The sequence below is a fragment of the Emydura macquarii genome, unplaced genomic scaffold (genome assembly GCF_026122565.2).
Source record: "Emydura macquarii macquarii isolate MOO-44397 ecotype Brisbane River unplaced genomic scaffold, CSIRO-AGI_Emac_v2 contig_212, whole genome shotgun sequence".
Classification (NCBI taxonomy): domain Eukaryota; kingdom Metazoa; phylum Chordata; order Testudines; family Chelidae; genus Emydura; species Emydura macquarii.
In genome coordinates this window covers 4,373,429-4,389,978 of record NW_027130349.1, presented here as the reverse complement: position 1 = coordinate 4,389,978, position 16,550 = coordinate 4,373,429, and the positions used below count along the sequence as shown (strand labels likewise).

At 44.9% G+C, this 16,550-nt stretch overlaps 1 protein-coding gene across 5 annotated transcripts in view; it reads right to left on the bottom strand.

The window, feature by feature from the left end:
* The window catches only part of OSBPL1A (oxysterol binding protein like 1A), a 137,672-nt gene that overhangs the window by 35,177 nt on the left and 85,945 nt on the right, over positions 1 to 16,550 (bottom strand). For all 5 annotated transcript variants that reach the window (XM_067546477.1, XM_067546491.1, XM_067546486.1 and 2 more), the window contains one exon: positions 11,051 to 11,213. In XM_067546477.1, the coding sequence (XP_067402578.1) occupies positions 11,051 to 11,213 (163 nt within the window). The remainder of the gene's footprint in view (positions 1 to 11,050; positions 11,214 to 16,550) is intronic.

The following is a 16,550-nucleotide window of genomic DNA, read 5'->3' as shown; positions in this document are numbered from 1 at the left end:
CAACCTCTCGAATTAATTCTTTGTATTCATACAGTAACCCCTCCCTTGCAGCAGTCAGATTTGGAGCTGCTCTAGAGCTCCTCTGTAATGCCTTTGAATATTATATCTTCTGTCACAAACAGATGATCCATCACTGGAGGGGAGGGGGAATTTCTAATTAGCTGGAAAGGCAGCCAGTCTAGGTAGTGGAAGCCAAAATTCACAAGCATAAGAGGATTGGCCAGGCAGCAGGAGGCCCTTCTATGCCATTTAACTGTAGGTATCTGACAGCTATATCAGAGTACATTGACAGTGGGGTGGTGAAGGTCTCTAATACATTACTCAAGGGAAGCTAGTCCCCTATCATAACAGGAAGGCAAACCCTGATGGCCTAAGCACGAGCATACTAATTTCTAGAAAGGGGCATTCAGATAATAAATATGCCTGAATAAAAGAGAGGTGGCAATGCACACCATGGACAAGGAAAGGATTAAACTGGGACCAGATACTAGACCAATACCCAAGACAAGTAACAAAAACATTAGACTGGGATAAAAATCCACATGTATGTTAAGCAGCAAGCTGTTAACCAAAGGTCAATTCTGCAAGTTAACGAAAGCTGTAAATGGAGGAGTTAGTGTACACAGTTTTTGTACTGATTTAACTGTACCTGTTTAAAAACGGTGTGACTGTGGTTACATCATAAAGGTGTTCATAGCTATAGCTCAGTTTTAGCTTGCTATATACATCTTTAAACAGCACAACTGCAGTCACATTGCACAGATAGACTAGACCTAGAAATTAAGCATCACATGAAGAGATGGACCCAATTAGGGTAGTTTTAGTTTCACCAAAAATCAGGCTTGACATTTTGTTTTTACCAGTCCAAGGTGGTTTTGCATTGAGATTTACAGACCAGATTTCTCAGCTTATTTGCCACTTTCAGAATGAAGTTTATCACCCCTTGCCCCTAATTTTTAACTGTTTAGTCAGTTTCATCACTGCAGACAGACACACTAATTTGTGATGGTAGAATCTCCAAATTTAGACTCAGTTTGCAAATGCCTTCTGAAGTCTGTATGCTTACATAAAGCTTGTACGGATAATTAATCTCACTAGAGGACACCATTAGGCATTGGAAAATTTTGTTCCCACACAATACTTCTTCCCTGTGCAAGCACACTAGCCAAGTTTGGAGAAGCCCCCATTTGAGTATCTGACTCTGGGATGAAAAGCCACACTGCTGCTATTTAACTTTTGTTTTTATGAATCTCAGTAGTTTTTGTAGGTTTTCCAGTATGGGAAGTTAGAGATACCTGCAAATATTGTGAGCTCAAAGTCTGAAGGCTTGTCTACACAGGGACATCCAGGAAAATTAATCCAAACTAACTAAAGGTGTGAATACGAAGTGCATTAGTTAAACCACATTATATCCCTATGTGAATGCTATTTTTCAGAATTAAAGTGGCTTTAACTCAGTTTCACTTTATTTACTTACTTTCAGAATTAAGTGAAACCAAATTGAGGCCACTAATTCTGAACAAGGGTGTTCACATAAGGCTTTGATACAGTTTAACTAACCCAGTTCAAGTTAATTTGAGTTAGTTTTCTGGACAACTCTGTGTAAACAAGGCCTGAGTCAGTCTCTGTTGGTAGAGAGTTCAGATTTACAATAACCACCATTTAATCCTCTCCAATGTCAGGACATACTAAATGAGGAGTGTCAGTTTTATAATAAAAATTCATCTTATGTAGGTCAGAGCTCCTTCCAGAGTCTGACAGAATATCCATTATTTACTGGCCTTGCCTGCTGCATCACTGAATGGTACAATGAATTATGCATAAGCACATAAACTAAAAATAGTATTAAGAGAAAAGCTTTTACAAAATGGCATTTCTTCAGTAACTGACCTCAAAGTATTTCTAGAAGCAGTACATGGTATGTGCGCAAACACAAGAGTATAACAGTGACTTACATTTGTAAAATGCAAGAATATTGTGAATTGGAAAGTATTTACTTTTAGTAAGGGCCACAGATTCTACCATGGGTCTCTGGCTCATGAACACATTCTTCATGCAGAAGAGTCAATCGAGATGGCTTCTACAGCTAAGATAAGATTGTGTGGAAGCTGACTAAATTAAAAAATAGGAATATGCCTGGTACATAGAATGAGAACTTTGTTATTCATTTAAAAGTGAATCCTGGTCCCTTATTTTTCCATAGGGCAAGTCAGATCTGTGCATTTTGTTACTTGAAGTGTAAGCTTCTACTAGCTCACAGTCGGGAGAAATTTCAGATAAGCACTTACATAAGAACAGCTCTGACAACGGGATTTTAAACTGGCTGTTCGCAGCTTGGAGAGCAAGAGAATTTGGGCTAATGTGCAAGTCACAGTTGAAGTAGCCATGAACATAGGCCATGTCCTCACTGACAGAGGCACTACAGTGTGCCACAACATCCTCTCAAAGAACAGTGATGAGACTTGTGTCACAACCTGACCCAATCTCTTTCTGTATGCAAACCAGTCTGTTGTAAGTGCACCCAACCGCTGGATCCCATGTACTTCTAAACCAAGTAGGTTTGGGCAGGGACTAGTCACGGTTTCCAGCTCTGGATCTGTAAGGCATGCTCTTAGACTCCTTGTCTGAGCCATTCCCTGCACGCGGAACTATGTAATCCTGCCACCCCAGACCCTTGAACCAGGGTCTCAGACCTCGAGCCTCCCTAGTTGCTTACTCTCAGAGTCCTACTTAAAACTGTGGTCGCTCTGGATTTCTCATTTAGTCCCTTCAGGGTTAATGCAGCAAGAACCTAACACAAAATGGAGGTCACCGTTTCACTCACACACATCCGACTGTCACAGCATGCAGGTCAGCTTTGCTACCTTTTTTTTTTGCTTCATTTTTTAAATGAAGAAACATGGTGGACCAAGCGGCCAACTTGCATATTTTTTCCTAAAAAGTGTGTCTCAAATCTCCTTCTTCCCTCCCCCCCCCCCCCCCAAAAAACAAAACAAAACAAAACAAAACCTCCCGATTGTTTATTTTTTGGCAAGAGTTCAGGACAGGAGAAGTGGTGAGATATGGAGTTCACTGTCGGGTGAAATCTGGGTTCATTCAGAGAACTCTTCTGTCATCATGACGAAAGCAGCAGTGATGGTGCTGTATGGCAACCACTCAAAATTAGAACTGGCTGGAAAGTAAAAAGTCCCTTCCTGTGAAAGACTGCACATTTGAGGTGTGGGGGAGAAGTATCTTGAACTGTGATGAAGTGTCAAGAAACATTTTTCCCCCCCAGAAGGGGACTCAATGAGAGAAATAATGGTTTTTTGGCAAACAAAACAAAGTTTCAGCTTCCCAACTACCCACCTAGAAAGCTCTTGTCAATTTCCCTTTCCAGAAGGCTTCCAGACTGCCACCCTGGGAAACGTTTCCGTTTTCCTGACAAAGTTGAAAATTTTCAGCAAAGATGAGATTTCCACCCCCACGAAAAAAATTCTGTGAGAGAAAAGGGCAGTTTTTCCAATCAGAAAATTAATTTCTGACCAGCTATCCTCCTAATTCCAATACTTGTCTGACTGATATTACTGCTACTAAAGCAGGCATTTTATAGATTGGGAACAAAGATACATACTTCCCTTGGAGACTCAAAAGATGATCAGGGGAATGGACAGCCTATCTGAGAGGAGAATAAGAGCCTGACTTGCTCAGCCTAGCAAAAGGAAGTCTGAGGGGAAATAGGATTACTTTCTGTCAGTACAGCAGGGGGTAAGCACCAGAAAGTATGAGAAGATATTTAAGCTAAAGGACAATCTTGGTCCAAGAACAAATGGGTATAAATCCACGCTGGAAACTGGAAGAGGGTTTATAACCATCAGAAGAGTGAGGTTCTGGAACAGCCTCCCAATAGGAGCTTTGGGGACAAACCATTTTGAGAGTTGGACAAATTTATGAATGGGATTGTATGATGCAGTTGATTATGATGGTGATGGGCAGGGCTTGGCAGCCTTAGAGTTCCTTAACATCTCATGCTTCAACTGGTAATTTGTAGGGGTCAGGGAGAGATTTTCCCATGCTCAGGTGGCACAAACAAATCCAATATATATATTTTTTTTTTGGTCTCCTTCCTTTGAAGGATTAGAGATGGCCACAGCTGGAGACTAGCCTGCCCCATCCAATATCCCATGTTCTGAGGTGGTTCTGAGCATTCCCTCACTGGTGCTTGGCTGGTTAGTTCTTGATCACAGGTTCAGGATGTAACTGATCAACATATGTGGTGTTGTGAAGGAGTTTCCCCCCAGGTCACATTGGCAGTGGCCTTAGCGGTTTTTCCAGCTTCCCCTGAAGCGTTGGGTTCAGGTTGCTTGCCAGGATCACCTGGGAACCCCTCACTTAATTCCCTGTCATTACAGGGGCCTTGGCCATTGATGCACCTTGGTCCCTTCTATTCTCTGCCTGGGGCACATAAGAGATTAAAACTAAGGACTGTAATAGTTTGGTCTAGTTTTGGTTGTTGGATTTAGTGTGTGGGTGCTGAATGGTTGGTGGCTTGTCACATACAGGAGGCCAGACTAGATCTGGTGGTCTCTTCCAGCCTTGAACTCTATGAACTAGACTGAAATTCTAGAATTTCAGAAAGTTTACCCAGAGTCTGCATTATTCAACTTCAGACAACTCCTGCAGTTCAACTAGAGGAAACCTTTCCCACTGGCAATCCCCTTCAAAGGTATGATGTCTGGACAGTATGCAGAGGGTGCATTAGCCAAAATTTTACAATTAACTTTCCACCGTTCATTACGGTACTCCTCCTCCCCTCCTCCCTCCACCTCAGTCACCACAGACAAGGGACTTAACATTTTTCCTTTAGCCAAAGTCAGGTACATAGGGCTTACCTTCAAAACATTACATAGGACACTCCTTAATCAAACAACATGGATCTGGTGAAATGCAAATACCACTGCTTTTATTCCTTTTCTATGCTACAGAACAGTCTCCAGGACAGTTTGAAGTTCTTCAGGCCCAAGGAATAAGATGTTAGGACACCAGACTCAGAACCAGACTTCCGCATGCCTATAAGCTACCGCTCTGGGTACGTCCACACAGGGATAAGAGACTGCAGCACAGCTGGCCCAGGTCAGCTGACTCCTGCTGTGGGGCTAAAAATTGATGTGTCAATGTTTGGGCCCAGGCTGGAGCCCAAGCTCTGGGACCCTCCACTCTTGCAGGGTCCCAGAGCTCAGGTTCTAGCCCAAGCCAGAATATCTACACAGCAATTTTTCAGCCCCAGAGCCTGCGCCAACTGATGTGGACCAGCCACATGTATCCCTGTGTAGATATACCCATTATTGTAGACCAGCCCTAGACTAACAGGTGTCCAGCTAGGATCCCAGCCAATAAACTCATTGCTTGGAGAGATCAGGCTGAGCCCAAAAACAAGGTTACTTATCAGTAACTGATGTTCTTCGAGATGTGTTGCTCATATCCATTCCACTATAGGTGAGTGCATGCCAGCGTGCACAGTTTCCGGAACTTTTTTCCTCCTTAGCATACCCTATAGGGCCAGCTCTGGTGCCCCCTGGAGTCCGGCACACATGCCACAGTATGAGTACTGCCGGCCCTACGCCCCCTCAGTCCCTTCTTTCTGCCAACTCCAGCAGCGGAGACGGGGGTGGGTTGTGGAATGGACATGAGCAACACATCCCGAAGAACATAAAGTTTTCTTCTTCCAATGCTTGCTCATGTCCATTCCACTACAGATGACTAACAAGCAGTACTTTGGAGGTGGGTAGGAGTTACCGGTGAGCTACCCTCAGCATGGCTCTGTCGAATCCCACATCCTCTCTCGCCTGCTGGATGATGGCATAGTGGGACGTGAAGGTATGCACTGTCGACCAGGTGGCGGCTTTGCAAATGTCCTGCAGGGGCACTCTCTCCAGGAAGACTGTAGACAAGGCTTGAGCTCTGGTTGAGTGTGCTGTGATGGTTCCCGGAAGCAGCACCCTCACCTACTCATAGCAGAACATGATGCATGAGGTAATCCACGAGGAGATGTGCTGGGTGGAGACAGGTGAGCCTTTCATCCCGTCTGCCACTGCGACGAAGAGCTGTTGATTTCTGGAGCGGCTTTGTACGCTCAATGTAGAAGGCCAGGGCTCGTCTCCCGTCCAGTGAATGCCATCTCCTCTCCTCATCCGAACTGTGCAGTTTGGGAAAAAAACACGGGGAGAAAAATATCTTGGTTACAATGAAATTGGGAAACCACCTTGGGCAGGAAGGCTGGATGCGGCCTCAACTGAACCTTATCCTTATAAAATACTGTATGAGGGGGCTCTGAGGTCAAGGTCCTAATCTCAGAGACCCTCCTAGGCGAGGTAATGGCCACTAGGAAGGCTACCTTCCATGAAAGCATAAAGAGGGGGCATGAAGCCATTGGTTCAAAAGGGGGGCCCCGTGAGTCTCGAGAGGACCAGGTTGAGATCCCAGGGAGGCACCAGTTCACGGACCTGCGGATAAAGCCTCTCCACCCCCTTGAGGAACCTGACCGACATGGGATGGAAGAACAGGGATCTCCCTTCTAGCGGTTGATGAAAGGCCGAAAGGGCCGCCAGGTGAACCCTCAACAAGGCCAGCGCCAGACCCTGGAGCTTTAGCTGGAGCAGGTACTCCAGGATCGCCTGTACAGGTGAGAGGCTGGGTAGAATGCCCTGGGACTCCGCCCAAGAGGTAAACCACCTCCACTTAACCCGATACACGACCTGTGTTGAAGGTTTCCTGCTGCCCAGCAGGACTTGTTGGATCTGCACCAAGCAGGCTCTCTCTCCCTCCATCAGCCACAGAGCCTCCAAGCCATGAGGTGCAGGGAGTCCAGGTCCGAGTGCAACAGACGACCATTGTCCTGGGAGAGAAGGTTGTGCCGCCTCGGGAGCTCCAGGGGTGGGGCGATTGAAAGGTCCAGCAGCATGCTGAACCAGTGCTGTCTCAGCCAGGCCGGAGCGATGAGTATCACATCAGCCCTGTCCCTCTTTATTTTCAGCAGGATCTTGGGCAGCAGCGGAATGGGCGGGAACGCATACATGACGGTCCCCGACCACTCCATGAGAAACGCATCGGAAATCGACCCAGTCTCGCAACCCTGGAGCGAGCAGATCCTCAGGCACTTCGCATTCCAGGCCGATGCGAATAGGTCCAGTTGGGGAACACCCCACTTCTGGAAGATCATAGTCACTACCTCTGGGTGCAACAACCAGTCATGGCAGGGTAGAAACGGCCTGCTGAAGCGATCCGCCTCGTCGTTCCTCATTCCCGGGAGGTGAGAGGTAGTCAAGTGGAAATCATGCCTCACGGCAAAGTGCAACAGACGGGTAGCTTCCGCGCAGAGAGCCGAGGAGCGCGCTCCCCCCTGCCTGTTTATATAATATATAGCTGCGGTGTTGTCTGTCAGCACCTGCACCACTCTGCCTGTCAGGAATCAGAGGAACACCCTGCATGCTAGGCAAATGGACCTCAGCTCTTTCACATTGATGTGCAGGTGCTTCTCCTCCCCCGACCAGAGCCCTTGAGTGCTTAGGTTGGCGCTGATGCGGGCTCCCCATCCCACATCCAAGGCGTTGGAGATTAGGGTGACTGACGGGACCAGTTCCCTGAATGGAATGCCCTTCAACACTGCCCTGGGAGGCCTTCACCAATCTAGGGAGGCTAGGACAGGGGAAACTGTGACCACCCAATTCAGTGGGTGTCTGCTTGGCACCTATACCTAGGCCAACCAAGCCTGAAGCGGTCTGAGCCTCAGGCAAGCTAGTCTCACTTACATACATGTAGGCTGCCATGTGGCCTAACAGCTGTAGGCAATGCCTGGCTGTTGTCATGGGACAGTGGTGCAGCTGGGAGATGATAGAGACCATCGCCTCGAAATGTGGCTGAGGCAGGAAGGCTCTGGCCTGGGAGGCATCCAGCATGGCCCCAATGAATTCTATACCTTGCACTCGGGTTAGTGTGGACTTCTGCTCGTTTATGAGCAGTCTCAGCCTGCTGCACGTGGAGCAAGCGAGGGTCACGCTCTCCTGCACTTGGGACCTGGACCTGCCCCGATCAGCCAAATGTCTAGGTAAGGGAAGATTTGCATACCCTTTCGTTTCAGGTGGGCCACCACTACCACCATGCATTTGGTGAACACCCTTGGAGCCGAAGATAGGCCAAAGGGTAGCGCTGTAAATTGGTAGTGGGAGCCAGCCACCGTGAAACGGAGGAAGTGCCTGTGGCTGGGGAGGATGGATACATGAAAGTATGCATCCTTGAGGTTGAAGGCGGCATACCAGTTTCCTGGATCCAGGGAAAGGATTATGGAGGCTAGTGAAAACATGCGAAACCCTGAGTTCTCTGACATATTTGTTTAGACGATGCAGGTCTAATATGGGTCTCAGACCCTCCCTTTGCCTTCAGGATGAGGAAGTACCTCAAATAGAACCCCTTCTGCCTTGAGGGACCATAACCACCGCTCCTATGTTGAGGCGGGTGTCCACCTCCTGCAAGAGGAGTTGCTCGTGAGAGGGGTTCCTGAAAAGGGACAGTGGGTAGAAGTAAACTGTATGGTGTAGCCCCCTGAGACTATCCCAAGGACCCAACAGTCCGACGTAATCTTTGCCCTTTTGGGATAGAAGGGCCTTAACCTGTTTAGGAAGGGGCGGGAGAGCAGTAGGGGTGCCACCCTCAGGTGCACCATCAAAACTGCCTCCTCTGATTGCCTGACCCCCAGGGGGGCCCCTGTTGGGGGGCTGAGAACGAGCTGGGGAGCTGATTTCATCTTCTATTTCTGTCCCTATTTCTGGGTTGAAAGGGCCTAGGCGGAGGCCTTGGTTGTTGCTGAGCCTGGGGCAGTGACTGCCGCCTGGGAGCCTGGGGTATGTACAGGCCCAGGGAGCGAAACATGGCCCTGGAGTCCTTCAGACTGTGCAGCTTCGCATCGGTCTGATCGGAGAATAGGGCCGACCCATTGAAAGGGAGGTCCTGGATTGATTACTGAACCTCCTGGGACAGCCCAAGGATTGCAGCCAGAAGCACCTCCTCATGGAAGTGGCAGAGGCTATGGCCCTACCCGCCAAGTCAGCAGCGTCACTGGACGTCTGGAGCACTGCCCTAGCCACCGTGATTCCTTCGTCCAGGATGGTGGTAAAGTCTGCAGCCTAGTCCTGGAACAGGAGCTGTCTGAGCACCACCTCTGCTGCCTCTTGGCCTGTGCTGCCTCTGGTGCCAGGGACCAACATCAGTGCCGAGAGGGAAACTCGGCATCCTGAGTCTAAGCAGGCCGGCTCACCGACGCCGACTTGGAACGACTGCTGGGGGAGCGTCCTCGCTCTACCCCCGGTGGCCATCCAGCAAGAGATCTTCCTCCCTGTGCTGGGGATCTCCACCGCCCTTCGGGGGGACCCAATGCAGGCTTGCCCTGGGACACTGGCCCCTTCTCCCTCAGCCGGGAGTGTGGGGGGTCACGGAGGTGGCATAGGCAAGGCCAACAAGGCTCTTGCCACCTGAAAAGCCTCTGGTGTTGACGGCATCGGTAGGGGCACTCTCCCACTTCCAGGAGTCGGGGGAGGCTCCCTGCACGGAGATGTAGGCACCGGAGAAGACTCGATGGGCTGAGCTTGGTGCATCTCCATACTCGATCTGCCGGTACCGATGCTGTTTCTTCTTTTTCGGCACCGGGGATGTTGCTCGATGCCGAGTTGAGGGCAGTGCCAGCGGTGCACTCTGCACCGAGGTGACACTTGGTGCCAAGGTGGAGCAGGATGGCTCGGACACTGGGCAGAGCGCTTCCTCCATGAACAGGGCTTTTAACTGGATCTCTCTGTCCTTCTGAGTCCGTGGTTTAAAAGTGCTCCAGATCTTGCACTTGTCTTTTCTGTGCTCTTCCTCCAAGCACTTAAGGCACCGATCGTGGGGGCTGCTGAGCGGGAAAGCCTTCCCGCAGGAGGGACACGGCTTAAATCCCGGCAACCAGGGCATACCCCGGCCACTCTAAGTCCCCGCAGGGACTTCCTTATCTAACTACACTTAACTACTTAAAACTAACTAAAGTACTTAGAATAACAGTTCAAACAAGGGGAATAGTACTTGCAGAGAGCAAGGCTAGTTCCAACAACCGTCATGGGCAGAAAGAAGGAACTGAGGGGGTGTAGGGCCGGCAGTGCCTCATATACCACAGCATATGCGCGGGACTCCAAGGGCACCAGAGCCAGCCCTACAGGGTCTGCTAAGGGGAAAAAAGTTCCGGGAACCATGCACAGTGTCGTGTACTCACCTATAGTGGACATGAGGTATCACTCGAAGAACCTGGATCATGTTCAGATAAAAATCTGGAAACCTTTTTGATCCAGTTTTCCCCATAAGATATAAAAATACATGCACACATCCTACACCATTACATGCCTACACCCAAGAGAAAAAACAGTTTTTAATCTTCAGTGAAACAGAGCTACGGAGGCACAGATGCCTTGCTGCTCAGGTGCTTTTAATTAAAAATTTACATTATAATATTAGTTGCAATACTGACGACATTTTAAAGTTATGGGGGAAGGAGAAGAGGAAATGGCACCTCAAACACACTCGTCCATCCCCCAGTCTGTGACTGACCTCAGCTGCTTAGCTCAATCCATCATGAAACATTGTAAAGAAAGCAAAAAAGTTTTGAGAGTCAGAATGTCAGCTGTAATTGAAAGTTTCTTTGCTTGTGTCTTTATATAACATACTTAAATTTTATCTGATAGAAAAAAAAGTTGAGGGAAGTACTTGATCTGATGGGTCAGCCCTCCCATGATCAAAGTTTTGCAACCTCTGCTCCTGGTAGGTGGAAACACACCACAGTCCTAGGACCAGATTGAGGAGGAACTTAAGCACATGTTTAACTTTAAAGTACATGAGAAGTCCCTGCTGCAGGTTAAGCAAATGTTGAAGTACTTTCCCATACTGGGGCCCCAGATGGTACAAACAGAAAATTATTTGGGACCCTCCCATCTTCTAAAGAAACAAATATATAGACATTTGCCATGTGTTCAAGTTGTGGATGTTATTTGCTTACCTGAAACAGCATCATAGAACTGTTCCTCACTAAGGATGCTTAGAGTTGGTGATCCTTTAACTAGAGACTGCTCTAATTCATGGTGTTCGGTGGCTAGTGTCTCTAGTGCTTCTGACAAGATCTTGTTTTTCTCCTGCTCATGCTCCAGTTTCAAATTCCTCACCTATAAGTAGACACATGTATGAATAGAATCTATCCTCTAAATAGCTTTGAGCCACACATTCTTGGGAGAGATGAGATTTTAGTTTGTCTTTGAACTAGTTATTTACAATAGAAACCAAAGTAGCTGTGTTACTTGTGGATTAAACGAGCGACATTACAGGATAACTCTGTTCTCGCCATATGGTTTTTTGTCTCAGCATTTTTTAACTATTGAGAAGTCTCTGGAAAAAGACTGGTTTATATATCAGAATTCTGCAACTGAATTCAACATGCAGCTATCTGACTGGCTGATGTTCCAAATAATTTCTAAATTTTAAACAATGTTGCCCTGATTTGTTTATATTCATGATAGAAGCCTGCTCTAGTTTTTAGCCTGAATCCACATGCAGTAAGCCACTTCTACTGTTCTGCTCTATACCAACTGGTATAATTTGAATTGCATTTCTCAGCAGGCGTGAATTACATAAGTGCAAATATTTAATAAATATTTTTAAAATTGGCATGTGTAATCCCTAGGATTACAGTTTGTAAGTAAATTAAGGAAGTGAAAGAGGTGAGAAGAAAGGAGGGCGGAGTGTGACTGGCTGATTTGCCTCAGATGCATTGTTTCTACCACTCCATAGTAAGCTGTTCATAGAACAGCCACAAACTGACAAGAGACGAAGGGTGGGAGAGGGAAGAGACTAAGAGGAGACTGGCTAGCAGATGGATTTTGCATTTAAAAAAACCCAAACCAAAAAAAAAAAACCCACATTAAACCTTTAACAGTAGCAATACTACAGAAAAGTAACGTAATCTCTTCTGAACTCCAAGAACTACTAACATGAAAGCAGTAACATGTCCCTCCTAACCCTCCTCCTCTTCCCTGTGCTATTCCCTCCTCTTTTCCTTTTAGGGGAAGATTTACACTTGAACCTCTCCCAGAGTCTCCCCCACCCCAACAAGCCCTCCCACCTGCTGCCTTCCCTCCAACTCAAAGACTGCTTCAATCTTCAACCTTCGCCCCCCTCTGCTCTTCCTCCTGATACCTAGCGTAAAGGCATTCAACTTCCCCTGCTATTGCCTTTCCCTCATTTCCTTCTCAGAGTCCGATTTACATCCCCCATCACAGCCTTCCCAATTCTCCCACATAGTTAACTGAAACAGCATTGGAGCAGTTATAGTAACTCAATTTCAGCTTATTTTGTAAGCAAGAACTGCTTATTTATATTCTTTTCTAATGTTAGTACATAATCAAAATTTTATAGATGTAATTTACTTGCCTTCAGGCTTTTTGGAAACTTTCTGCATTGAATCTGTGTTTGTACAATGGAAGTGGATTAGGTCAGTTTCACTTCTGTTTATAGCCAAGTTCACTTTCAGCATCTTTGTGCTGCAACCTTTGGGTCTCAAACAAGATAGCATGTTTGCTTAAATTCAGCTGTGCCCACAATTTATAAAAAGATTTAATGCAACACTTCACTTGGAGTATTTGAACAAGATGTAAGATTAGACTGTTCCCTTAAATGTTGCCTGTTTAATAGCAAGAATGTTAACTTCTTAGGAAGGTGAAATGTTAAAGTTGCAACTTAAAGCTTGCATTAAAGTTTATTAGAAAGACATCTGAAATGTTATAAAGGACAGCAAACTAAAATTTACCCTCTTGGCTTTATTTCACCATTGTGATAAAAGGTAAAAATTTCAAATCCACCCAAATTACTTGGAAGCATGAGTTCCATTTTCAAAAGTGACTTAGGCTCCTAAGTGCCTGTGTCAAATGGGATATAGACACTTTTGAAAATTGTACCAAAATCCAGGAAAATCCAGGAAATCTCAACTAAATGTTGTATTGTGAGAAGACTCCCGCCACTCCAAAAGGATGACAGTTTGAACCAATAAAAGCAGGTGAAGCTTAAAAGTCACGTGTGCTCCAATACCAAGACTAGTAATTGTGAGTTTCCTCTCTTTCACTGGTAGAGTCAGAATCTTAAAACAGCTCTTTTACAATCCCTTAGTCTCCCTCGTCATTTATGGAATGTTATGCAGAATTGTGTAATGAGTACTCCACCCCAAAAGTGAATTCTCTCTCAAAGATAGCCAGCTTTGCAGCAATAATTGTCATCCATAAACTGCCAGATTTCACAGCTGCTGAACACTTATCCAGACAACTACTTAAAGCTCCAAATACCTAAATAAAAACATTTCTTCCCTGTGATCCTTGTGGCATTAGACAGCAGCTAAACCCAGAGTAAATAATCAAACAAACCGAGGGGAAAAAAATTAAACTATTCAAGTCAATGCAGCTGGAAGTTGAAAATCGAATACCCTTGTTTTAGGAATTAACAACTCAGAAGGAAAAGGGAAGAAAAATCAAGTTTAAGATCAAATACAAGCCCATGTGTTACAAGTGGGCAGATACCTATGCTTACGCAGAGCCCCCCCCAAGTTTAAAGAAGTCCATCAGTTTGGAGCTCAATGCAGGATAGGAGCCTAAATAAGCAAATCTTTCTTTCAATTAAAGAAGATTCCAAAAAGCCACTGAAATTCCATAGAACCTACATTCTGTCTTAAAGAATGAAATCCCTTTAAAGTGGAAAAAATTGGTTCTCCTTCCATGTTTAACCACCGATTTCTTACTCTAATAGGAGTTCCCTTGCACAGCCTTCACATAATCTATATAAATGCAACCACCACTAGAAGTTAAACTACTTTGAAATCTAACAGCTCCTCCCCAAGTAAAAAATGCAATGTATTTATTGGACTATTCATGCTTACAGTGCTATTTTTATTTTCTTCCTACTTGCTCTTGGTAGAGGAAGAGTAGTTAATATGCCCGGTCATTAGCATCTCCAGTTCTCCAACATTCAACCCATGCGGCAACAAGCTGATTGCAGAGACAGGCCACTTTTCTCCAATGCTAAATGGGACTGGCCCCTGATTCTACCAGCAGGAGTTAGAGCATTGCACCAAGGCAAGCCACTCCTTTCACTACATTCAGGAAGTTCTATCACATTGAAAAAATAGACCAAAAATACATAAAGCAACTGATTTTTCAATCATTTTTAACTATTGCTTTTTGTAAAGAGAGATCACTCTTTTGGGAGTCTTACAAAATTACCATTTGCTATTTTGGTTCATAAAACTCAGTCCAAAATTCACATTTTGAGCTGAATACCAATACTTTCCTTGATACTCAGTATTTTGTAAATTGGCACTAATGACCATCCTTTTCTCCATCAAAGTCTTCAAAGGAGAGTCTGAAGAAGTGCCTCAATAAATACTGATGAAGCAGGGGGGAAGCAAGGCAGAGTCTCGGCTCCAATTTAGAGTTACTTGCCCGCCACAGTACCTTCAGGGCAATAGGCACCCCCTTCTACCCCTCATTTATAAATAAGACTACTGTATATTACTAGCATTTCTGTCAACTAGACCTTGCAGAGAGAGAAGCAATCATACTCAGCACAATACAGTTTTTAGAGGAGTTTCTTCGTATTTATTTGCATCATTCCCTTTTGTGCAGTCTCATCCATTTGCTTCCCTTCCACCTTGTTTTTACAGCAGTAGGAACAAGTTCAGCATCTGCTTTTAATGTTCTCTCACATTGAGATTGAAATGTTATCTCAGTGCATGCACAGCTCCAGAAACCCCAGTCAAAGCACTTGAGCGATGTACCCTACTATGCATTCCATTCACAGTCTTTAGAAAGTGCAGTTTGTGCTAGAGTTGTAGCAGGTCAAAAATACAGATTGGAACTATTTCCACTATTGAATTATGACAGCTTTGAGATCAGCGAGATGAGATTAAGACAAGTTAACTATTTCAGTTACGCTTTCTGTATCTCATGTTGATATCGAGTACAAGATTACAGTAACAGTTTGTAAATTTGATAGTTTCAACTAGTAATAATCCATCCATCCAGTGTTACCTTAAAGAATTACAATGATATTACCTGTGAGACTATGAACTGTACTACTCCGTCATTGCAATTTCTGTTATATGGAATATCTTCAATTACATGGGTCGACAATGAAGGGACCATCTTTATGTTGTGTGTTTGTACAGTGCTTAGTACAGTGTATTCCTCATCCCTGACAGGGGCTTCTAAGTGCTAAAGTCATACAAATAATAAATATTAGACATCCATACCCAATGGGACACTAAGAACTCTAGTCACTAAACAGAAAATTCTGCAGCCTTAATTTGACTGAGTTCAAATCACAGCTGTAAGTGTGAAAAGGAAAGTTGCCTGCGCCACAAAGACTTTTTCACTGAAATGTGCAGGTACTTAAAACTGCCTGGATTCCAGACTGTACTCCTCTCCTAGAACACATCCCAATTCAACAGAGCCAATGCTTTATGTGGTCCTTTCTAAATTTATTTAAACTGAGGTCCATTAACAATGGCATATTTCACAAACAGGCAGAATCACACCACAGAAGTTTGAGACTTCAGTGCTGCAAATACACAGGATCATTTTCATGGCATGCTAGCACAGCTGCAAGCAGCCCTATAAAAGTACTGCATAACAAACAAAGCCTGAGGCAGCTGGAGAGGATGGATAGAGATGAGAAGGAAGAAATCTAGACTTGTCAGGAAAGAGAACCAGGCAAGCAGCTGCTAAAAATGAAGAGGTGAGTAAAAATTTAAAATAGAGCAAGACTTAATTTTTTGGCATTTCTGAAATATTACCTGTCTTTCTGGAGCCAAGAAAGCAACATGGCTCATTTCATTTCACTTTCTGAAAGAACACAGTCTTAGAAATGCTAACAGAAGCTCTACATTTGGACATTATGAATTGTGAAGCATCGTCTTCCTTCCCAAAGCACATCATTTCCCTGAGATTACCTGTAGCAATGCCCAGTTTAAAAAAAAAAAACACAAACATTATGATATTGCAGTTTGCCAGGTGTTCATTAAACAGTCTTGTTTAACAGTTTACTGAAGACTGCGTAGCCTACCATGGCAGAACTTTTAGGTTCTTCTCTTATCTCTGCCATTCACTTACTGGGCTAGCTTGGGGAAAGTCCCTCAATTTTTCTTTCTGAGACTGTGTAAAAATACACTTCCTATAGCAGAGGATAATTGAGCCTTCATGTTCGTAAAACATGTTAAAAGGCACTAGAGAATGGCACATTAGTATTAATAGAATCACTGAAGAAGCTCCACAGCCAGATAGTATCCAACCCTTCGGCAAGAGAACAATTTCACTATTAAGCCTCCATCAGCCAGAAAAAAAAATTGAGCTAGTCAAGGTAAGTTTGGTCTTCAGTTTCTCCAAAGACCTCAAAGATGCAATAGTAAGAAATCTAGAGTCTTAGGTTTTTGGAATGCTTACTTACTATATAGAGGTAAGATAACC